The following is a 25,393-nucleotide window of genomic DNA, read 5'->3' on the forward strand; positions in this document are numbered from 1 at the left end:
CCAAACAAACTTCAAAAGTAAGTACAGCCTGTCCTTACAGAAAGTCTGAACAAACAAGTTTGTTGTTGATGGTCCAAGAAAGCCCGCCAGCTTGGGTTTACTTCCAACATTGGCCCAGTCCCGTGTCCAGAGCTATTGCTCTAGGGCGGCATCATGGGCCACGCTGAGCAGTCAGGTGACATTCCTGCTCTTATTTTCTTTGACTCTGCATCATAGATACTTTCTTATCCAAGCACACATATGTTATATGTGTTGCCTTGATCACCTGCTGTTACCTAAAGGCCCGTGACAAGACTAGAAGCTTCAGCCAGTGTAATTGACTTAGGTTAGATGCATGCCAAGCTCCATGTCAGAGTTTTGTGGGGACAAGGGGGTCACTGGATGTGTAAACAGACTGAGGTGGATGCCCTTGAGCCTGGGAGCTTGGTGCCATGTTTGATGAGCCAAGGAGAAGTCCCCTTCCCTCAGCTAATGCCTATTTGTAAGGAGATGTGGAGGGTCATTTGGAGGGTCTTTGTCGTTGAAGTTTCAAAGTCTTTAAATCCCATCCTGTTGCCCCCTTGTGTTGTGGAAATAGTATTTTAGAACAAGAGAAAGGAAGACTTGATATTTACTGTTATTTATTGAGAACTGCGATAAGCACTTTATATGCCTCGCCTACTTAAACAAGACAGAAATTATCATTCCCTTGTTCTAGATTAGGAAAATTGAGGCTCGTAGGAATTAAATGACTTCCTTATATTCATCCTTTCTTACATCTAGTGTTTTTTGCTCACTATTATATTCCCAGTGTTGAGCTAGCTGTCTAGTACATGATGGTGCTTAATAAATATTTGTTGAACTCATCAGTGAATAACAATGGCTAAAGCAGTATTTGAACTCATGTCTGCCTGCTGCTGAACTCTATGCATTTAAATGACACACCACAGTTACTTTGTCCCACATGCCAGATAAAGGAAATCGTTTGGTAATTTGGAGAAAACTGTTCACTGTCTGAGCTCCAGGTAGACTGTAGGGGTCTGAATTACTTTCCCATTTCTGCTGTAATAAGTTCCTGTAAACTTTGTGACTTAAAACAATACAAATTTATTATGTTACAGTTCTGGAGATCAGACATACAAAATGGGTTTTACTGTGCCACAGTATAGGTGGGTTCCTGCACTATGTAACAAGGATCTACTTTCTTTAGTTTCCAATAACATGTTCCTCATTTCCATCTGAGCCCTCACTGGTAGCATCTTCAAGACCATATTTCCACAACAGTTTGTTAGTGACACTTACAATGTATGTTTTCCCTACCATCGTCCTCACTTCTGAGTCCTCTCTAGCAGAGTCATTAATGTCCATATTTCTACTACCAGCCTTTTCAAGCTAATCAAGACAATTCTACCATGCTCCTCAAAATCCTCAAATCTCTGTCTGTTTCCCAGTTCCAAAGCCACTTTTACATTGTTGGTAATTTTCACAGCAACACCCCACTTCCAGATTCCAAAATCTATATTAGTTTCTATGGCTGCCATAGCGAATGACCACAAACTAGGTGACTTAACACAGTACAAATTTATTACCTTATAGTTCTGGAAACCAGAAAGAGGCACTAAAGGAGGATATGTTTCCATGTCTTTTCCAGTTCTCAGAGGCTGCCTGCATTTCCAGGCTCAGTGGCTCCTTTTTCCGTATTCATGGCCACTGCAGAGCATCTGCAAACCTCACTCTCTGACTCTCCTACCTTGCTCTTTCCCTTGTGAGGACCCTTGTGACTACATTGGGCTCACCTAGATAATTCAGGACAACCACTCTTGCTCAAGATCCTTAATTTAATTGCATCTGCAAAGTGCTTTTCTTTTTTTTTTTTTTAACCATGTAACATAACATAGTCATAGGTTCCAGGAATTAGGATGAGGGCATCTTTGTTCTTGTTTAGTTGCCCAGTTGTGTCCAACTCTTTTTTGACCCCATGGATTGGGATTTCCTAGGCAAGAATACTGGAGTTGTTGCCATTTCCTCCTCCAGGGAAATCTTCCCAACTCAAAGATCGAACACTCATCTCATGCCCACGTCTCCTGCATTGGAGGCAGATTCTTTACTACTAAGCCACTGAGGAAGCCTGTGGACATCTTTGGGGCACCATTATCTTGCCTATCTCAGGATCTTCCATGTGCAGGCAGAGGTGGCTCTGTGTGTCTGTGTGTGTGTAAATTTCAGTGTAGGTGAAGGTAAAGTTAGGTGCAAATTAGGACCCTAAAGAGGGTGTAGTCAGTGTGAAGTAGAATTTAAAGGCCTTTTGAAAGCTATTAATTGTCAACAGTGTGCTGGAGATAAATTCATCACCCCCTCCCTCTCCAAATCTTAGCTAATTAGGAATAGATGCATGGGACCAACTGAGAGAATCAAAGTTCAGAATCAGGCGTATTATTGGTAAAGAAGTTCTGGAGACTGTGACAGGGCTTCCAAGCTCCTGAATGCAAGGGAAGAAAGTCAAGAATGGAAGAACTCTCCCTTGGTGAGGAGGGGCACCTGTCCTGGTTTGATTAGCAAACGGAGGCTGAGCTGGAGCAGACAAAAAATTAGATAAGAGCTATGCCATGAAAGAGGGCTTCCCTGATAGCTCAGTTGGTAAAGAATCCGCCTGCAATGCAGGAGGCCTGGGTTCAACTCCTGAGTTGGAAAGATCCTGGAGAAGGGAACGGCTACCCACTCCAGTATTCTGGCCTGGAGAATTGCATGCACTATCCATGGGGTCCCAAAGAGTTGGACACGACTGAGTGACTTTCACTTCACTTCACTATGTCATGAAAGAAAAATAACTGTTGATGTTAACTTGGCCCAATCAGGAAACACAATCTGAGGAATTCCCCAGCAGTCCTGTGGTTAGGACTTGGTACTTTCACTGCCTGATTTGATCCCTGCTTGGGGAACTAAGATCCTGCATTGTGGCCTGCGGCACAACCAAAAAAAAAAAAAAGGAAATATAATGCATTTAAACTTTAGCTTATGATAATCTCCCCAATGAGACAACTTTTCTGAGAAGAGTAAGTAAGGAAGTAGAGCTAAACGTGAAAAGTCCCTTCCTAGCACATTGCTGTGAGGTTGGAAGGATGGTTGGTGGGTGTTTCCTCCTCTGTGGGAAGAGCTGGAAATGTGGAGAGAGGAGGAAAGTCCCCATTCCATTGTTACGTTAAGGGATTTGATGTACTGTTTTATCCCAGGCTTAAGAGTATTTTCCCAAGAGTCGTGGAGCAGTCAGGAGAAGACAGGCCTCTTTGGGTCATTCACAGGAAAGAGTCAATTAAAGGCCTGGCAGAAAAGTCACTGTCCCCAGGGTGATGCCAGGAGGTAGGGCACTGCCCATCAAGTGCCCTATATGGGTCTAGCATCTGTGTCTAGGTGAAAGCAGATTAAAATATATATATCTAGGACTTTCTTGAAGAAGAAAGTGTAGAGCCTGATCCATGTATATGTACATGTTGGGGGTTGTGGGTGGGAAGGGGTACTTTAGTCACTATTTCTAAATGTCACCTTTCCTCAGGGATGCCTCCTGTGTCAGGAGCAGGGGTCAGGGTGATTGTAGGCCAATTCTGTGGCTACACATGCACTCAGGATTTGTTTGTTTTTTAGGAGCATTTTGCATAACAAATCTATTCTCACACTAGCTACCTCCTTGAGATCCTAACAGGCTAAGCACTTCCAAAGCCTAGAGTGACCCAGCACCCTCAGCAGCTCTGACTGGAGACTAAATCAGCCTCTTGCCTCTGACAGTGATTAGCCAGGAGACCCATGGAGGAGCCGCCTTGGAGGCCAGCATCCCCTGGAGGCTCCTTGTGTCACTAAGATGTTGATCTGACTGCTGTCCCTCAATCTGCAGCCAGTGGTGTTGTGTTTAGCCAACGATCAGTGTCATGTCAGTTTCCCTCTGTTGGACCAAGTGTAAATTCATTCTAAATATCTGCCTGGGGGAAATCTCTATAGGGAAGATGAGCTTTTCAGTGTGCTCTCTCTAATTCTAGGCACTTAGAGATATAAATTAGCTTCCTTGGTCTTTTCTCACTCAAGGTCACAACCTTTCCTCCAGGGTACTAATGTTTTAAATGGTTGTGATTTGAAGGGCACTAGGAAGGTCCTTACAAAATCCACCTGACAGGTCCCTAGAACTTTACCATTAACCACCACTACTGTCAGCATTCTCTTTTAAAATGCCCATTCTTTCATTCATCCATTCATATTTTCTCTTCCTCTCTCTTTCTCTCATACACACACACACACACACACACACACACACTCACACACACACACACACAAAGAAGTATTAGACTATCCTGTCGAATAAAACTTTCCTTGGCTTGGCTTTAATATAGAATTTAGTTGGAACCTCCTGTATTGTCATTAAACAAGCATTTGTTAAGTACCTACTTAAGACCAGTCTCTGTTCTAGGTGATGCAGCTGCTGCTGCTGCTGCTAAGTCGCTTCAGTCGTGTCCGACTCTGTGCGACCCCATAGACGGCAGCCCAACAGGCTCCCCTGTCCCTGGGATTCTCCAGGCAAGAATACTGGAGTGGGTTGCCATTTCCTTCTCCAATGCATGAAAGTGAAAAGTGAAAGTGAAGTCGCTCAGTCGTGTCTGACTCTGAGCGACCCCATGGACTGCAGCCCACCAGGCTCCTCCGTCCATGGGATTTTCCAGGCAAGAGTACTGGAGTGGGGTGCCATTGCCTTCTCCGAGTGCCATGTATAGGCAGGTCCAATGAGGGGAAGGAAGCTGGGACAAACCACCAGGGCCTGTAGTCCAGGATGGGACCCAGAGACTATCTGTGTTGTAATCCATACAAACCCTATGTAAACATGGTCAGCTGGCTCATGTTTCCTGAGAGGGATCTCCTAATTATTTAACAGAGCCCAAACCCTCCCTCAGCAACCAAGAATAGCAGATATGTTGTGGGAGCCCAGAAGATGGAATTGGGAATTTAGGGGACCAGGTCAGAGAGTATGTGACATTCAATACTGTATTGAAGGATGGTACATAGACTGTGGGAAGAAAGCTCCAGACAAAGAAAATAATACATGTGCCCCCAAACCAGAATGCATATTGGTGAACAGAATGAATACATTTGATGGGAAGGGTGGCGTGGAAGACTGTTGGGAAATGAGATCAGAAAGACTAGAGTCAGATTTTCTTGGGCTTCCACAATCCTGCTAAAGAAGAACTTTCATTCAGTTGCTGGCAGTGGAGAGCCACCTCAAGATCTGTTTTTTTCTTTTTAAGAATAGAGCCTCTATTGAGCCTCTTAGCACTGCTGAATCTGCAAAAACCATCCTGTAATATGTCAAGACAAACTCATGAGCTATCAACCTAATGTTTTTCTCCACCTAAACCAGGAGTTAGAAACTCCTGAGTGTGGGACCGAGAGGGTAATGAATGTAGCATTTTTGTAAAAGGGACTGTTCTTGGAAATGTTCTTAGGTAATTCTCCTGGACTTGGTTTAATCATGTCTAAGAAAATGTGGAATGAAGGGAAGGCTTGTTTAAATTTTGCCTTGTGTTAGCTTTTTAAGGGAGGCAGTGTGGCATTGCATAGTCCCTCTGCTCCCTGTGGGACCACTTCATCATTATGCTTCAGATTTATTAATATGTAAAAAAGGAAAGACTGTAGGCTGCTGTAAGGATTAAATGAGATGATGCCTGTGAAATGCTTAGCACGGTGCTTAGTTCATGGTAAGCACTCAAAAGTGTTACCATTTTCTCAGTTTTAATACTCCTGGCACTTAGCACAGTAAATAGGATTCCCAGTGTCTTTGCTAGAGGAAATGGATTGGTCTTGGAGTGCACAGAATCAGAGATGGTGGTAGAGGAGAGGGTTCTCTCCGATGACAGTCATTCCCCTGCTCTCCTCCCTGCAGTGTTCTGACAGCACCTCCATTTTACACCCTCAGTGCAGAGATACCACGGCTGTCCAGAAATGGTTGCTCAAGGCTGCAAAGTGACACAGCAACACAGAGCCTGGGATTGCTGCCAAGTTTTAAGAAGCGCAGATTGTGACAAAGTAAGGGAGGGAGGCAGAGAAGAAAAATCTGAAAACCAGAAGCAGTGTTCTTGCTGAGCAACACGATGGTGGCTCACACAGCTTCAGGTGGGACAGGCACTGTGAGGGGTCACTGCCAGGTGGTGGTGCTGGAGGACGAGCCCAGTAAGGGACTCGGGTCCAGGCAAGGCTGCTGCGTGGGACTCTGCACTTGGAAAAGGCCCTGTTGGGTTTAATACTCTGCTTTTGCCATCTTGAAGTTCTTAATCTTTTTTTAACAAGGGGCCCCCATTTTCGTTTTGCAGTGAACCCTGCAAGTTATGTAGCTGGTCCTGGGTCCAGGCTACCTGGGGCAGGGATATTTTGTCTCAGCTAGTGTTTTGAGCTAGTTTTTGAACTTGCAACTGATCAAGTAGAGTGGGTTAGTATTCTGTTTAAAAAAAAATTATTTATTTGCTTATTTTTGGCCAGGTCTTTGTTGTTGAATGGGCTTTTCTCTAGTTGCAGCGAGTGGGGCTACTCTCTAGTTGCGGTGCATAGGCTTCTCATTACGGTGCTTCACTTGTTGTGGATCACGGGCTCTAGGGGCCCTCAGGCTTCAGAAGTTGTGGTGCAGGGGTTTAGCTGTTCTGCAGCATGTGGGCTCTTCCTAGGTCAGGGATCGAACCCGGGTCTCCCACATTCGCAGGCAGATTCTTTACCACTGGGCCACCAGGGAAGCCCTAGTATTCTTTTTAATCTCTCTCTCTAATTATAAAAGGACAAAAATGATAACAAATTAAAGCTGTAAAAACTGAAGTAAAATGAGTAGCACCTCACTCCTTTTCTCCCCAGAAATAACGACTAAAAATGCTTTTAGTGTGTATCCCCCAGGTTTTTTGTTAACTATAAAGTACTATATTATAAAACAGTGTGCATTTACATTGTTGATGTAAATATTAAACAACACAGCATCATTTATGCAAAAATATTCACGTTTCCCTCAGTCCCACTCCCCTTCAGTGAGGCAACCACCATTAACAGTTTTGTCTGTATGTTCCAAAGATATTTTTTGAATAAACTTTATTTCTCTAGAGCAATTTTAGGTTCCTAGAAAAATTGAGTGGAAAGTACAGAAGGTTTCCAAATGCCTCTGTCCCCACATTGCACTATCCCCACTATTGATAACCAGACCCAGAACCGTGCATTGTTACATATACTGACACATCACTGTCACCAGCCAGAGTCCATGGTTTATATCAATACTAGAGTTCAGTCTTCCAAATATCTTTCAAATTAATTTTTAGTTACATAATTGATGTATGAATGTGTTTTCTATGTTTATTAAAAATAGGTAGGCTTTCAGAAAGCAAAATGGGATAATTTTATGCATATTGAGTATGTAGCTTGTTTTTATTTTTTAACAAATGCTTTTCCAAGTCGCTACATATAGACCTATCTCCTTCTTTAATAAGAGCATACTGTGTTGTATGTCTATATTACAAGGTATTTATCAAATTTCCCTTTGGTATATGCACATTCTATTTTTTAAGTTTAAAAATATTTTTTAATTGGAGGATAATTGCTTTACAATGGTGTGTTAGTTTCTGCTGTACAGCATTGTGAATCAGCTACATATATATATATATACACACACACACACACATATATATGTATATGCATACATATATCCTCTCCCTCTTGAGAGTACACTTTCTTATGCATATTTTTTGTGCTCCTAGTATATATAGGATAGGGTATGAACATATCAAATTGGCACTCTCATATCTGGGGTTGACTGCACTTGTTATCAGTTCAGTTCAGTTCAGTTCAGTCGCTCAGTCGTGTCCGACTGTTTGTGACCCCATGAATCGCAGCACTCCAGGCCTCCCTGTCCATCACCAACTCCCGGAGTTCACCCAGACTCACGTCCATCGAGTCAGTGATGCCATCCAGCCATCTCATCCTCTGTTGTCCCCTTCTCCTCCTGCCCACAATCCCTCCCAGCATCAGAGTCTTTTCCAATGAGTCAACTCTTTGCATGAGGTGGCAAGAGTACAAGAAATCCCAGGGCTGATCTCCTTCAGGATGGACTGGTTGGATCTCCTTGCAGTCCCGAGGACTCTCAAGAGTCTTCTCCAACATCACAGTTCGAAAGCATCAATTCTTCGGCGCTCAGCCTTCTTTACAGTCCAACTCGCACATCCATACATGACCACAGGAAAAACCATAGCCTTGACTAGACGAACCTTTGTTGGCAAAGTAATGTCTCTGCTTTTGAATATGCTATCTAGGTTGGTCATAACTTTCCTTCCAAGGAATAAGCGTCTTTTAATTTCATGGCTGCAGTCACCATCTGCAGTGATTTGGGAGCCCAGAAAAATAAAGTCTGACACTGTTTTCCACTGTTTCCCCATCTATTTCCCATGAAGTGATGGGACCGGATGCCATGATCTTCGTTTTCTGAATGTTGAGCTTTAAGCCAACTTTTTCACTCTCCACTTTCACTTTCATCAAGAGGCTTTTGAGTTCCTCTTCACTTTCTGCCATAAGGGTGGTGTCATCTGCATATCTGAGGTTATTGATATTTCTCCTGGCAATCTTGATTCCAGCTTGTGCTTCTTCCAGTCTAGCGTTTCTCATGATGTACTCTGCATGTATGTTAAATAAGCAGGGTGACAATATACAGCCTTGACGTACTCCTTTTCCTATTTGGAACCAGTCTGTTGTTCCGTGTCCAGTTCTAAGTGTTGCTTCCTGACCTGCATACAGATTTCTCAAGAGGCAGGTCAGGTGGTCTGGTATTCCCATCTCTTTCAGAATTTTCCACAGTTTATTGTGATCCACACAGTCAAAGGCTATACACTCCCTCTAACCCTCACCTCTGTGTCACTTCACTCACTGGTACCATCTTCCAGGGACTTAGCCCTCAGGGTTGAGAATCCTGGAGCAGAGAAAGGAGAGAATTTATTTGTGACTAATAATAGTAACAGCTCACCTGTACTGAGCACTTATACCATGTTTTATGCACTCAAGCCACGTATTGTTCTAAATATTTTGTGCTGTGCTTAGTCACTCAGTTGTGTCTGACTCTTTGCTACCCCATGGTCTGCCAGGCTCTTCTGTCCATGGAGATTCTCCAGGCAAGAATATTTGAGTGGATTACCATGCCCCACTCCAGGGAATCTTCCCAACTCAGGGATTGAACCCAGGTCTCCTGCATTGTAGGTGGATTCTTTAATGTCTGAGCCACCAGGCAAGCCTGAGAATACTGGAATGGGTAGCCTATCCCTCCTGCAGAGGATCTTCCCAGCCCAGGAATCAAACCGGGGTCTCCTGCATTGCAGGTGATTCTTTACCAGCTGAGCTACCAGGAAACACTTTATATGTATTAAATCTGTTAATCTGTATAACCACCTCAGAGATAAGTCTGTTATGATACCCATTTTATTTTGTTTTTTAAAAGCCTTTTATTTTATATCGGAGTATAGCTGGTTACCAATGTTATGATAGTTTCAGGTGCACAGCCAAGGGACTCAGTCATACATATACATGTATCCGTTCTCTCCCAAACAGCCCTCCTATCCAGGCTGCCAGGTAACACTGAGCAGAGTTCTGTGCTATACAGTAGGACATTGTTGGTTATTGATTTTAAATATAGCAGGTTGCTGCTGCTGCTGCTGCTGCTAAGTCACTTCAGTCGTGTCTGACTCTGCGCGACCCCCTGGATGGCAGCCCACCAGGCTCCCCCGTCCCTGGGATTCTCCAGGCAAGAACACTGGAGTGGGTTGCCATTTCCTTCTCCAATGCATGAAAGTGAAAAGTGAAAGTGAAGTTGCTCAGTCGTGTCTGACTTAGCGACCCCATGGACTGCACCCTACCAGGCTCCTCTGTCCATGGGGTTTTCCAGGCAAGAGTACTGGAGTGGGGTGCCACTACCTTCTCCGATAGCAGATTACACCTATTTTAATATTTAGGAAACTGAGACACCTAGCGTTATTTAAGGTCACACATCTGTCTAGTAAATGTCAAGATCTAAAGCATGGCTCTTTGACTTCTCAGCCTGTGCTCTTAACCTCTACATACACTCTCTCTAGAGAGTTTAATGCCGTAACAATGTCAGAGTTTCTCTACATTGTTTATTCCTTAAAACAATATTGTATTTATTCATTAACTTGTCTTGTTCTACACTGTAACTCTCTGAGGGGAGGGTACCTGTCCAAGTATTATTCATAACCCTGTACCCTAATGTCTAGCACCACATCTGCTTTATTGTATGTAATAAATAAATTTAGTTGAATGGATAACAGTGCCTCTGGGAGGTCGCTACTATTTCCATTTTATAGATGAAATTACAAGTCAGTGTCACCCACATAGTGTAGTAGAAAATAGTAGGAAGCAGAATAGCAGAGCTGCAATGTGAACCCAAGGCTTTTGATACCTAATCCAAGGTGCCATCCACCTTGTCTAAGCTGCTTCCATTCTGCCTGTTTCAGAGGCTCTGGAGAATGGTTCCCTACCTAGCAACCGTTTCTAAGCTGGAAGACTTCGCAGCTAGCTGGTTTTAATGATCCCTGGGAGGGGTAGAGCCTGATGAGAGGAAGGCCCTTGGAAAAGAGTTTCAGGAAGCCCTGCATCTGGGAGTCAGTTGTTAGAAGAGTCAGATTCCTTAGAGCACTACCATGTAGTAATAATATGTATCCTTTATTTCAGTTTCTGTGTGCTAAATATTATTCTGTGTGATTTATGAGCAGTGTCTCTTTTTACTGATCACAGTCCCATTAGATGGATATTATTATCTTTGTTTTACATGTGAAAGAATACTGAGAGGCCAAGTGGCTTGCTCAAGGTTACACAACAAATAAGTGCTAAAACTAGGATTCAACTCAAAATGTGTGACCCCCAAACATTCATTTCAAGCATTCTGTTACCCTTGGTTATAAGAGAAGCTGAAGCAGGGGGCATTGTAAGAAGAAATTGCCCTCCCAAGACCCTGGAGGACATTAGTGATGAGAAAATAAGGTAGAGAAAACCATGTAGTCTGAGCCCTCTTAGGTGAGGGGGGTCACAGAAGAAAAGTTATTTATTTATTTTTTAGCTGACTGTGGAGAGCTAGGGAGATTTGAGACCAGCCATTCCAATTTTTGAATCTGGGTTCTCAGCACGTGATGTCTTTATAGTCTTAACCTAGAAATGGCAGAGTTATTTTGGGCACAAAGCAAGAGCTGTGGCTTTAAAAATATGCCACTGTATTTATCTCTTCCGCTTCAAGATGACTGAAAATTAGCCCAGCTGTGGCCTGAGGCACCAAACAGCCACACAGTCTTCTCAACCCACCCAGAGCGGCTGAAACACCCAGAAGTGGCAGCCTCTGGGGAGTGGCTATCAGATTAGTTCTCCATCACCAAGCCTACTCTCTGATCATACAAGCACACCATCCTTTGCCAGCTACTGTGGGGATCAGGATGCTAGGCCTGTGAATCAGCTCAGCTCTGTCTTCTCCCCCATCCCCAAGGCTTTAATAGAAGTAAAAACATTAATAATTCTACTATTGAGCTGGAGAATCAGTACAAGAATAATTTTTCAGCTTTGTTACCCAATTGCTGTTTGAGTTAAGGCAGATAATCTTGCTGTAATTTAAGCCTTCAGTTTCCTTATCTGTAAATTGAAAATCTTATATATATATATATATATATATATGCAAAGTACTTAATAAAGTACTTGGCCCATAGTAAGCAATCAATTGATATTCCTTCAACACATCAGTCTTCTGTTACTCTGGTCTTACTAACAGGTAAAATGGTGATGAACTTTTACTTTGTGCCAGGCACTGTGTTATGTGCTATTAAGGATAACTGATGACTCTGCAGATAAAGAATCTGTCTGCACAGGAGACAGAGGAGATGAGGGTTTGATCCCGGGGTCAGGAAGATCCCCTGTAGAAGGAAATGGCAACCCACTCCAGTATTCTTGCCTGAAAAATCCCATGAACAGAGGAGCCTGGTAGGGTATAGTCCATGGAGTCACAAAGAGTCAGACATGACTGAGCAGCTAAACACACATACAAGGATAATTACATTTAATCCTGTAATAGCCCTATGAGGTAGATGCTATTACACATGAAAACTGAAGCCCAGAGGTAATTAAATAATTTGCTAAACATCACATAATTTACATGATGTAGCCAGATTTAGACCTAGTACTCTGATTATAAAGCCTAAAGTCTTAAAGAGAAGAGGGAAGAATATTTTTACATTCTCAATTTTCCATGGAAAATTCTTTCCACTGTCAACTGAAGGACGAAGAAGCTGTGGGGAAATGCTGTTAGTGCTAGCCCAGGTGGTTTCAGCTTTCTTCCCCTCTCTATGATTCTGGACAGGATTTGAGTTTCCAACCGTCATTCTCCTGTGTTTTGTGGGCTGTAATTACTCAGATTTACTTTGTCCAATTCATAAAGGATCCAGCAAGGGAGAGGAGGTGGAGCTTGTCTAAGCAATTCATAGACCCCACTGATGGTGGAGTAGGGGGTGGGGAGGGAGCTGGAGATGTTTTACATCCTAATCTTTCAGTGGGTTTGCTGGCAGATACTTTTTGCCTTTTGGTCTGAGCATGTATTCAGGCTGGACATGTATAATTCTGCAATCTGCCAAGTTCTGGTAGAGAGAGACACAGAGAGAGAAAGACAAACAGACACACTCTCTGTCATACACACACAAACACACACACACACAGAAAGACAGGCACACAGAGAGAGGGAGATGGAATGGTTGGTCAAAGCTGCAGAAGGCTCCAATGAAATTGGAGCTGCTTGAAAGGCCTCAGTGGCTGGAGGGGTGGGGAAGAAGTCCAGGAGAAGCGAGATGTCGCTGTGCAGAAAGCCTGGATGTTCACTTGCAAACCCAGAATCTGCGCATCCTTCTGTGCCCCGACCCTTCCCTGGGCAGCCAGAGGCAGCAGCAGCAGCCCAAGCCCTCTGGAGAACAAGCAATCCAGGGGAGTTGTCTAGCGGAGCCGGAAACGCCTGTAATCATTTAATAGCCTTTGCTGGCTGCACCGACAGAACGGAGTGGGCGGTAGGCAGGCTCCAGAGTGCTGTCTGGCAAGATAGTCCCTGGCTTTAATCAAAATGATGGGTTTCCTGGAAGCTCTTTATTAACCTCAGCACCAGAATCCCAGAGATGGTAACAAAAGGATGAATGGGGCGCGGAGGGGAGGGGCTGAAACCTGCAGGCTGGGCGGTGATTTTCCTGAGCTGAGCACTCACTCCCGCAGGCACCCCTCCCCCCAGCTGCACAAGTCTTTCCACTTCTGCTCGCTTAGAGAGAAGCTCCTGCCTGCATCGCCATCTCCCAAGCGGGTGACTAAACAGATATAGCCGTAGAAATTGCTATACTTGTATAATGCCTCAGGGTTTTCACACAGCATTCCTATACAGCTCAGCATGTGGGTCTCATGACTGGAGTGAGACTCCCTAGATTTGAGTCCCAGGCTCCACGGTTAGTAACTCTTGATTGATCTTCAGTATCTTCATTTATAAAACCGACATATTTATAAAGCAGACATAGATATTGGTCGTATCTACTTCCTGTGGTTCTTGTGAAGAGTAGAAATTATATTGCATGCAAATCTGCTTAGCTGGGTGCCACACACAGAGGAAGGCAGAGTGAATGCTAACTAGTTCATGACTCTGATGGAGACAGAAAGGTGATCACCTCCATTTTATGCCTGAGGCACCTGAGGCTCAGAGTTTTTTCTATAAATTGCCTAGGACTAGGTACCCTTAAGGGCTTCCCTGGTGGCTTAGATGGTAAAGAAATCTGCCTGCAATACAGGAGCCTGGGTTTGGTCCCTGGGTTGAGAAGATACCCTGGAGAACGGAGCTACCCACTCCAGTACTCTTGCCTGGAGAATTCCATGGACAGAGGAGCCTAGGGGGCTACAGGCCATGAGGTTGCAAAGAGTCAGACACGACTGAGTGATAAACACACACACACACAGGTACCTTTAAGTGATAGAACCAGAGCAAGCCCTCAAGTTCAGAAGAGCAAAACAAGAGGAAGAGAGGAAAAGAGAATTAAAATCCCTCCAACATTCTCCAGGTTTGCCCCTCTAAGAACCTTCCTGAAAGTAGTATTCATAGTCAAAATGACTGTGGGTGGTTCTGTTAAGTAGAGTCCCCTGGACTTCAAGGAGATCCAAGATGTTGAAGCTGAAACTCCAATACTTTGGCCACCTGACGCGAAGAGCTGACTCATTTGAAAAGTCCCTGATGCTGGGAAAGATTGAGGGCAGGAAGAAAAGGGGATGACAGGGGATGAGATGGTTGGATGGCATCACCGACTCAATGGATATGAGTTTGGGTAGACTCCAGGAGTTGGTGATGGACAGGGAGGCCTGGCATGCTGCGGTTCATGGGATCGCAAAGAGTCAGACATGACTGAGCGACTGAACTGAACTGAACTGAGTTGAACTGAAAGTCAGTATAAATCAGATAAACTGCTCCTGGCCTTAATTGATTGTACAAACAGATTAGAATGGGAGTCGGGGGTGAGTTTACAAGTCTGGCATTTGCTTCACAATCTTTAGGACCTTCCCTGGCATCTGCATTGGCAAAACCTCCAGCTTAATTGTTCCTAGTCACTGAGGCTAAACTCTAGTCAGAGTTAGTTTAGCATAAAAGAAGAAAGTTGGGAATGCTTACCTAAGGGGAGTGCCTAACTCCCCTTGGATTAATGAATTAAATGAAGTGGTCAGCTACCCCTAGAAGGCAGTTTTTTTTTTTTAAGTTGCAGATCTATATGTCTTTGTGTTAAAAAAAAAAAAAAAAGTGTGTTGTTTGAATTTTTTAAAGTATCCCTACCTATTGTGGATAAACCAGTCAATTAAAAAAAAAAAAAGCAAAACCTATATTTAACGTATAATTATGATCATACTCTGTTAAACTTTTGGGGCTTCCCTGGTGGCTCAGGCAGTAAAGAATCTGCCTGCAATGCAGGGAACCAGAGTTCAATCCCTGGGTTGGGAAGATCCCCTGGAGAAGGAAATGGCAACCCATTCCAGTCTTCTTGTCTGGAGAATTCCACGGACAGAGGAGTCTAGTGGGCTATAGTCCATGGGGGTTGCAAAGAGTTGGACACAACTGAGCAGACTAACACTTTCACTATTAAACTTTTAAATTCCACTAGGTTGTAATCTGAATGTCAGGGAAGGGCTGATGTCTGTCAGAAGCCCTCTTTAGAGGACTCAGGTCAGTTCAGTCAGTCACTCATGTCCGACTCTGTGACCCCATGGACTGCAGCACGCCAGGCTTCCCTGTCTATCACCAGCTCCCAGAGCTCGCTCAAACTCATGTCTAGTGAGTTGGTGATGCCATCCAGCCATCTTGTCCTCTGTCGTCCCCTTCTCCTCCTGTCTCCTGCTTTCTAGGTTGGTTGTAGCTTTTCTTCCAAGGAGCAAGTGTCTTTTAATTTCATGGCTGCAGTCACCATCTGCAGTGATTTTGGAACCAAGAAAAGAAAGTCTGTCACTGTTTTCTTTGTTTCCCCATCTGTTTGCCATAAAGTGATGGGACTGGATGCCATGATCTTAGTTTTTTGAATGTTGAACTTTAAGCCAGCTTTTTCACTCTGCTCTTTCACTTTAATCAAGAGGTTCTTTAGTTCCTCTTCACTTTCTGCCATAAAGGTGGTGTCATCTGCATATCTGAGGTCATTGATATTTCTCCCAGCAATCTTGATTCCAGCTTGTGCTTCATCCAGCCTGGCATTTCACATGATGTACTCTGCATATAAGTTAAATAAGCAGGGTGACAATATACAGCCTTGACGTACTCCTTTCCCAATTTGGAACCAGTCTGTTCCATATACAGTTCTAACTGTTGCTTCTTGACCTGCATACAGATTTCTCAGGAGGAAAGTAAAGTGGTCTGGTATTCCCATCTCTTTAAAAATTTTAAGACTCTAGTAGATCCATTAATTTGGGTTGTGGCTTGTCTCAGTCTTGTCTTTGTTAGCCAGTGTGCTGGGTCCCTGGGAGCAGAGGGGAGGGGACCTGTGGGAGGTCCCAGGAAGGGGAAGGGAGACAGTACAGAAAGAGGAAGCATTCCTTTGACTGACCTGGGACTCGCCCTGGGCTGGGGTTAGGGGCAGAAAAGGTATGTTTTCCTTTCTCATCTTTTACTTATCTTCCTTTCTCATCTGTCTCATGAGATACTCTCCTCAAGTATCTCCTTGATTCTGCCCCCAAAGTCACAGTATTTTATAAACAAAGTCAGCCAAGGGTTTCAGTGCTCTTGGTCAAAAGGGACTCAAATGAAGAGGTCAGTAAAAGTTGTTTGTCAGATCCTTTAAGCTGTTATTTAATCCAAACGAACCCTCAGAGATGTTTGCGCATACATTGGCCTGAATAGGTTGAGTACAAGGATCCGGGAGACGCTGGAGAAACCAGATCCTGTTCTGCTCTGCAGAAGCTGAATATGGGGAGGATGTACCTGAATGGTTCTCTGATTGCGTCTTAGTGTGGAGGCTGAGTCAGACCCAACCAAGACTCCCAGCACAGGCGCAGAAGCTCAGTGACATATAAAAGAAGCTCATTAACTCTTAGCAGTCCGGCTATGAGGAGCTGTCTCTGCCAATAGGCATGGTCTTTCAGGTCCCTTAACTCTACAAGATAAAAATATCTCTGAGCTTGGCTTCTCCAGATGACCATCCTGAAGGCCTCATGCAGGGTCCTGGCTGTGGTCAGAAAAAATTTCCATCCTAGGCTTTGAGAGCAATTGAAGGACTGTGGAGTGGTGTTGAAACCCAGTTCTCTTAGACACCAAGTCAGGGGCTTTTAAATACATTTCCCACTTTGGTCTCAGTCTCTCAGAGATAGGCCTGTAATTGAAAGGTCAACAGGCAGATTCTGGGTGAGCGCAATTGCAGATCTGATTATCTTAGGTGAATCAAAGAAATCAGTCTTGGGGACAAAATATCTATTGCTCTCTGTCCAACGGGCTTCCCAGGTGCAGTAGTGGTAAAGAGCCTGCTTGCCAGTATAAGAGACACAAGTTCAATCCCTGGGCCAGAAAGATCCCCTGAAGGAGGAAATGGCAGCCCACTAAAATATTCTTGCCTGGACAGTCCCATGGACAGAGGAGTCTGGTGGGCTGCAGTCCATGGGGTGGCAAAGAGTCGGACACAACTGAAGTGACTTTGCACACACACATGCCCTCTTCCAAAGAGCTATATTGTCAGCTCTGTCAGGGAAGCATGGTGAAGCACAGGAGTTTATGGGAGAGAAGAAACTCTTCTATCCCCTTTGCCTACTGTCTGCTGGTATTTGGACTAAATCTGCAGTATCCTTACCCTGCCCTTCTAGCCCTGAGAGCTGTGCCTTGTATATTGCCTGTGTGTGATTCCATTTTTTGGGCTCTTACATTGGAGACAGCCTCGGCACTTCATATGCATTTCCTGATTGTCTTTAGGGACTCCAAAGTGTGGCAGAGGGAAGTTGTTTGAGCTCCTGAGGAACTGGCACCACTTCCATTTCTCACATCAGTCCTTTCCTTCATCCATCTAGCAAGTGTTTATCAACTACCTGTTATGGGACAGGAATTGTGCCAGACACTGGCTACACATTGGTGAATAAAACAGATATATTTTCTGCTTCTCTGGACTTTACAGTGATAGAGATAGAGGTGAAGGGAGGTGCTGCTTGGCTAGGATGACTGTAGAGTGCCTGTCTGAAGAGGTTCCAATTAAGCGCAGACTTGAAGAATGAGAGTCTAAGCATGAAGGGGAGATCATTCAGGCAAAAGGAGACCATATGGGTACAGGCCTTGAGGCAATAACAATCCCAAGGGGTATTAAGGAATTTAAAGAAAACTTTTGTGGCTGGAAGATAGTGGTAAGAAGGAGACTTGTAGATGAAATTGGAGAATTAAAAAATAACAGGTTATTGAAGGGCCTTATATACCATGTTAAGGAGTTTGATTTTTTTTTTTCTCAAGGCAATAGAAAACATTCAAATAATTTTAGGTAAGGGGAATGATATAAAATAATTTCTATTTTTAAAGGATTTTACTGTGTGTATATTATACTTCAGTACTTTTAAAAGGGAGAAAGACTTAAAGGAATAAAGGTAACTCGGGCTGTATGGAAGGTTAGAGAGAGGCAGAAGTAGAAGCAGTTTGAGCAAGGAAGAGGCTGTAATTGTTGTAATTCACAAGCAAGATAGAGTAGTGGTATCTTGAAAAAAGGTAGCAGCAGTGAAGTTGGGGAGAAGAGGACACTGGTTACAATTAGGAGGCCGAAATGACAAGTGTTGGTATATTATAAATGTAGAATGAAGAATAGAGACAAATGAATAATGACTCTGGAATTTCTGCCTTGAGCATTGGAGTGAATGGAGTATCTTCGACTGAGATGAGAGATTTAGAAGGGAACAGAGGAGAAGAATCATGAGTTTTATTTCAGATTGCTTCTGTTTGAGATGCCTATGAGACTGCCAAGAGGAGATACCAGACAGGCAGTTGGATACATGAGATTGGAGAGACCTGTGGACTTTAAATTTGTATCTCATCAGCATATTTAGATGGTGTGTATACCCATGGACAGGCTGAGATCCCAAAAGGAGAGAGTGAAGAGAAAGAAAAAGTCTAGGGCCAAACCCAAGGAAGCTTCAGCGTATTAGATGAACAGTATCTTGTGAGGAAACTAACAGCCTGAGAGAAGGGTCAGGAGAATAGTTTTACTGAGTGAGTGAAGTCGCTCAGTTGCGTCCGACTCTTTGCGACCCCATGGACTGTAGCCTACCAGGCTCCTCCCTCCATGGGATTCTCCAGGCAAGAGTACTGGAGTGGGTTGCCATTTCCTTCTCCAGGGGATCTTCCCGACCCAGGGATCGAACCTGGGTCTCCCACATTGCAAGCAGACGCTTTAACCTCTGAGCCACAACTCATTAAACGTAAGTCTTTCAGGACTGCCCTGGTGGGAAAGTGGTTAGGTCTCTGTGTTCCCAATGCAGGGGACACGGGTTTGAACCCTGGTCAAGGAACAGAGATCCTGGATGCCATGCAGCATGGCCAATAAATAAATAAATGTTTCAAGAAGGTTTGAAACTAATGCTGCTGAGAAGTTCAATAAGATGTGACTAAAATGTGATCACTGGCTTTGGAAATAATACAATTAGTGAGCTTGCTGTGAGCAGTGTTAGAAAAGCAGTGCTCAAGGATGCCAAATTAGAGGAGATTGACAAGTGATGGGAGGTAGGGAGATGGAGACAGCACACGTAGAGAATCCCAAACTACAGTCAAACATAAACCATTTGTCTGGTGGTTCATGGCTCCTCCAAAGGAGCAGTGTCAGATACATGAGCCTTCTGTGATGCCAAAGAGTTCCAGTGTCATGGCCCTTGGGATCACTTTGCCCAGACAGACCATTACTCTTCTTCCCCAGCTCTGACTTCTACTCTTCTAGATGTCTTTGGTGTAGTTTAGGTGTGTCTTCCACTAGAAGACTCTTGGGAAATTCTTGCATTGGGAACCCCTGTGGATACATAATCTTTTTCCTTAAATATCAGCACAAATTTCACTTCTCTTCTGGAATCTTGTTTGAATTTCTCAAGTGTGATTAATGATTTTTGCCTCTCAGTCCTATAATACTTTGGGGCTTCCCTGATGGCTCAGTTGGTAAAGAATCCACCTGCAATGTGGGAGACCTGGGTTCAATCCCTGGGTTGGGAAGATCCCCTGGAGGAGGGCATGGCAGCCCACTCCAGTATTCTTGCCTGGAGAATATCCATGGACAGAGGAGCTTGGCAGGCTACAGTCCATGGGGTCACAAAAAGTCGGACATGACTGAGTGACTAAGCACAGCACCCATATATATCTTTTATTTTTAATTGAGATATAATTGACACATAATATTGTATCAATTTCAGGTATACAATATGGATTACTACCTGTATATGTAGGAAAATGATCACAATAAGACTGGTTAACCTCTGTCAGTACACATAGTTCCAAAAACATTTTTATTATGATGAGAACTTTTAACAGCTTTTAACTTTTAACATTTTTATTATGATGAGAACATCTTTCAGCAGCTTTCAAATATGCAATACAGTGTTAGTGACTATAGTTACTGTACATCACATCCCCACGACTAACTTATACTATAACTTATACCATAACTGTAAGTTTGTACCTTTCGGCACCCTCACCATCGCCACTACACCCCACCTCTAGCAACCACCAGTCTGTTTTCTGTATCTATAAGCTAGTTGCTTTGTTTTTTTTTTATATGCCGTTTATGTGAGATCATATGTATTTGTCTTTCTCTGTGTTATTTTGTCAAATATTTAAGTATTGATTTATTTCACTTAGCATAATGCCCTTGAGGTCCATTCATGTTGTCAAAAAGGTTAGGATGTCATTCTTTTTTATGGCTGAACTTTATATCCATCACATTTTCTTTATTCATGAACCAGTAGATACTTAAATTGCTTCCATATCTTACCTACTGTAAATAATGCTGCAGTGAACATGGGGTACATATATCTTTTCAAGATAGTGTCTATGCTTTCTTCAGATACATACCCAGAAGTAGAATTGCTGGATCATATGCTGGCTCTATTTTTAATTTTTTGAGGAACCTCCATATTCTTTTCCATAGTGACTATACCAATTTACACTCCCACCAACAGTGCCCAAGGGATCTGTTTTCTCCATACCCTCACCGACACTTGCTATTTCTAGGTTTGTTTTTTTTTTTTTTTTTTTTTTGGTAACAGCCATTCTAACAGGTGTGAGGTAATAGCTTGTTGTGGTTTTGATTTGTAATTCTCTGATGAGTAGTGACATTGGGCACCTTTTCATGTACCTGCTGGCCATGTGTATGTTTTCTTTGGAAAAATGTCTATTTAGATCATCTTTCCACTTTTTAATCAGATAGTTTGGGATTATTTTGATATTGAATTCTATGACTGCTTTATATATTTTAGATACTAACCCCTTATCAGATGTAGAATTTGCAATTTTTTTCTCCCATTCCATAGGTTGCCTTTATCATTTTGTTGGCTTCCTTCTTTGTGCAGAAGTTATTTAGTTTGATGTAATATAATTTGTTTTTACTTTTGTTATCAGATTCAAAAAAATCATTGTTAAGACTGATGGTAAAAAAGCTTACTGTTTATGTTTTCTTCTAGGAGTTTTATGGTTTCAGGTCTTATGTTCAAATTTGTAATCCATTTTGAGTTAATTTTTGTATATGGTGTAAGATAGAGGCCCAGTTTCATTCTTTTGTATGTGGCTGTTCATTTTTTCCAGCATCATATTGAAGATGCTGTTCTTTTCCCATTGTATATTCTTGGCTTGTTTGTCATTAATTGACCATTTTTGCCTGAGTTTATTTTTGGGCTCTGTATTCTCTTCCATTTATCTATGTGTCTTTTTATGTCATACTGTTTTGATTAATTAGCTTCATAATATAGTTTAGAAGCTTCATGCCTCCAGCTTTGTTCTTTTTTCTCAAGAATGCTTTGGCTGGGACTTCCCTGGCAGTCCAGTGGTTAAGACTCTGCACTTCTACTGCAGGGGGGCATGAATTTGATCTGTGGTCAGGGAACTAAGATTCTGCATGCCATGCAATGCAAAAAGAATACAAACAAACAATACAATACAAACAAACAAAGACAAAGAATTTGGCTACTGGGTTCTTTTGTGGTTCCATACAAATCTTAGGATTGTTTGTTCTATTTCTGTGAAAAATGCCATTGGAATTTTGATAAGAATTGCTTTGAATCTATAGATTGCTTTGAGTAGTATGGGCATTTTAGCAATATTAATTTTTCTAATCCATGAGCATGGAATATCTTTCCACTTGTTTCTGTCTTCTTCAACTTATTTCATAAATGTTGTAAAGTTTCCGGTATATCAGTCTTTCATCTTTTTTTTTTTTTTTTTTAAATTTTAAATTTTATTTTATTTTTAAACTTTACATAACTGTATTAGATTTGCCAAATATCAAAATGAATCCGTCTTCTTGGTTAAATTTATTCCTGGGTATTTTATTGCATATTCTACTTTAACCCAGTACATTTCTTGCCCCACTCCCAGGCAGGATAATCACAACCAGATATTCTTTAGGGAATTCTTCACAAAGAACCAAAAATATGTTATTAGAAACTTAGATTTATGGACCCAGTGGTGAAAAAAATCTGCCTTCCTGCTTGTTTCCAAACACTGGCCTTGCCCTAGGCTTGAAGAAATAACCCATGATTTCATGGGTGCTGTGCCTGTCTGTGCAGCCTCTCCTGTGTTCAGTGTGGCACATGGAAGACATATGTTGACTCTGTGACTGACTTGCAGTGTTTTGTCTTGCAGAACCAGAGGCAGGAGAGGTGTCCCCTCCAGTCGGGGCTGGTGTCAACAGCAACAGCTGGACCTTTAAATATGGACCAGGCAACCCCAAACAATCTGGTCCCGGTGAGTTGCCAGACAAATTCATTATCCCAGGATCTCCTGCAATCATCTCCATCCGGCAGGAGCCTACTAACAGCCAAATTGACAAAAGTGACTTCATAACCTTCGGCAAAAAGGAGGAGACCAAGAAAAAGAAGAAAAAGAAGAAGGGTAACAAGACCCAGGAGAAAAAAGAGAAAGGGAACAGCACGACTGACAACAGTGACCAGTGAGGTCATCTAATGGAAACAAGCCACTTAGCCAATTTTTGTAATAATGGCAGATCTCTCCCATGTAGCAACTCCCTACTCCTTTCTCCTGTCCACACAGACCCTCTCTTATAGACCTCAGAAATCTGCAGAAAGTTCCCTGTGTCTGTCTAGATCACATTTAACAGGTTTTTGTCTTAAAAGCTTTGCTAAGTCTGGTGTTAACTCTTTCTCTCCACTCTGGCTTGTTTGCAGAACCTAAAAAGCAGACCCAAGTTTCCTTTCTCCTCCGCCGCAAAGGAGAGGCTTCCCAGCCCCGCCAGTGAGAGGTTGGACTCTCTGCCCTGTGCTCCGGGGATCCTGTCTTGATGACACTTGCAGGGCAGGCTGAAAGGTTTTGAGATTGAGCAGCTTGAGTGTCTGTGGCTACTGGGTATGTGTGGCCACCGGGGATAGGTGAGTGTCAGATGTTGGCTGGGATGGGCCAGGTTAGACTAGGAGGGTTGGGAAACAAAGGCAAATCAACAATGGGAAGGATGAAATGAAAAAGGACCAGACTTTCTAAATCTTTACAACTCAAGAGGTGGTGGCCACCCTCTAGCAGACAAAATTCCCTCCACTGACAAGGCTTTGGGAATCCCTAAGTCTCTTGGCTGTGATGTCATTATACCTAAAACCTGCATTTTTACCTACAAGCCTGTAGTTCAGTGTTCCATGGGGGGCCAACCAGGGCAACAGAAGCAGATCTGATGTGTTTCCTGTATATGTCCTTGTGCTCACTTTATTAAAAATTCTTTTGCACACAATGTTATGAAAAGGTCAGATCCTTTTCCAACAACACATATGCAAAAGCAAAAGAAAACCCCAACACCTCACTTTATGCTGTTTGTTGTTTGATAGATTTATTTAAAAAAGAGCAAATCTATAACTATAAATCTTTAAAGAGAAATATGATTAATACAACTCCCCTAAACTATCCTCGAAAGAGAATTCCGTCTACAGCCATTTAAATGATCATTGCTGCTACAGAAGTGCTTTAAGAGAATTGCCTGAAACATCTGTATTATACCGGCCACCTGCCAATCACAGCTTTACTCTTTCAGGTCACTCTGGGGCTGCCTCTTGCATGTATTAATTACTAAATAAAAGGATCTTTCTCTCTCTCTCTCTCTTTTCTAAAAAACAATTATGTGCACTTTGAATACACAACCTTCTCTAGACAACTCTATCAAGACCCAGAAATTGAAGAAAAATATTGTTTTCTCGTACATAACAGTGAGCAGACTTTTCAATCCTCGAATTCTGTGATTTGTCTTGGAGTGCTAGCCAACACCTTCTCTTTGGTTTAGTTTTCCTTTTCTATAACACTCTGAATTGCTAATCTTGCTAACACCTATGATATTACCTGAACTCAATCTCCCATATGTATGCTGTATGCTATTATAAGACTCCTGAAATATATTTACTCTGTGCTTGTGTATGTGAATGTTATTGCAACTATTACCTAGAGTGAACTTTAAGCTTTATTGTTGAATGTAATTCCATTATATTTCCTTTTGTACACCTGTGAAAAAAGTGGAGTAGTGTTTTTTTAACCATTGTTAATCAGCTTTTGTGTATGAAAGACACAGTAAAATTTCTTTCTTAAATCAAGATACTGGTGATTCAAGGAATTTTATTTGTGGTCAGCCAAGTGCCATCTCTTGCCAAGACTCTGGCTGGCAAGGGAATGGATAAAGCTGTTTTTTTCTAGTAACAATTCTGGAATACATACTGAAGATATTCCCTGAGGGTGTGTGCAAGCACAAAATTTACCAATTTGACCTCTTTGAAGTTGCAGAATGCTTTGAAATTCTAACAATACCTGGAATATCAGCTCATAGAAAATAATAAAATTTACTGCCAACCTTAAATAAGAAATTTTAATTTTGTTTAAATGTACGGTTTAAGAAGTTTGATGAACTATATTAGCTTTTAAAAGTTAACATAAAAGAGGTAGGAGTCTGTTATTAAAGCAAAAGCATTAAATCTAAAAAAAAACCAAAAACCTGTTTTGTCTACTTTTAGCTTCATTCTCCCATTTTTTGAAGGGTGTGTAACTTCAGCTCTGCAGGATTGCATGGGGTAAAACTTCTTGCTAACACATGTGAATCATTGCTACATTGTAGGTTGTGATCATTTTGCCCCACTGAAACCCATGTATCTGACCTTACGTGCCTTTTGAATACTAGGAGAATCGGGCTAATTTATTAATGATGATAATTATAATGTATGTGTACAGCACTTTTTACATTTGCAAAGTGCTTTCCAATCCATGTTAGTTACTAGTTATTACAGCTGTAAGGATAAAACACATCATGTGGATTCATTTTTGACTGGTGCTATTGGTATTTCCTCTGTATTGCTAATAAATGGAAAATGGTGGTATGAAAGAAATGGTGGTCATTTCTAAGTATAAAAGTAGGAGCAAATAGAACACTGATTATCATTACCTATTATTATTGAAGAAGGTTGCAGTGTGAAACTTACTGTATCACTCTCTGGCTGTCTCCCTGGCTATTATGTTCATTACTAAGGCACGACACCCAATGGAATCAAGAATCAAATTCCACAGTATCACCAGAACAGGCAGCCAGGAGATTTCTGGGTCACATCCCAGTACACCATTTCAGTCTTCTCTAATAAGAATTCCAACAAACCAATTTTAATCACTAGAGCCCTCCAGTCATCTAGTTCATATTTT

The 25,393-nt window shown here is 42.4% G+C and overlaps 1 protein-coding gene across 3 annotated transcripts in view; it reads left to right on the plus strand.

Moving 5' to 3' along the window:
- The window catches only part of LOC129633768 (protocadherin alpha-C2), a 128,872-nt gene extending 103,786 nt beyond the window's left edge, over nucleotides 1-25,086 (plus strand). For all 3 annotated transcript variants that reach the window (XM_055555707.1, XM_055555699.1, XM_055555691.1), the window contains exon 4: nucleotides 22,364-25,086. In XM_055555707.1, coding sequence (XP_055411682.1) covers nucleotides 22,364-22,674 — 311 coding nt within the window. In that variant the 3' untranslated portion in view covers nucleotides 22,675-25,086. The remainder of the gene's footprint in view (nucleotides 1-22,363) is intronic.
- Nucleotides 25,087-25,393: the final 307 nt, after the last annotated feature.

This window comes from Bubalus kerabau, chromosome 1, assembly GCF_029407905.1.
Source record: "Bubalus kerabau isolate K-KA32 ecotype Philippines breed swamp buffalo chromosome 1, PCC_UOA_SB_1v2, whole genome shotgun sequence".
In the NCBI taxonomy this organism is placed as follows: Eukaryota; Metazoa; Chordata; class Mammalia; order Artiodactyla; family Bovidae; genus Bubalus; species Bubalus kerabau.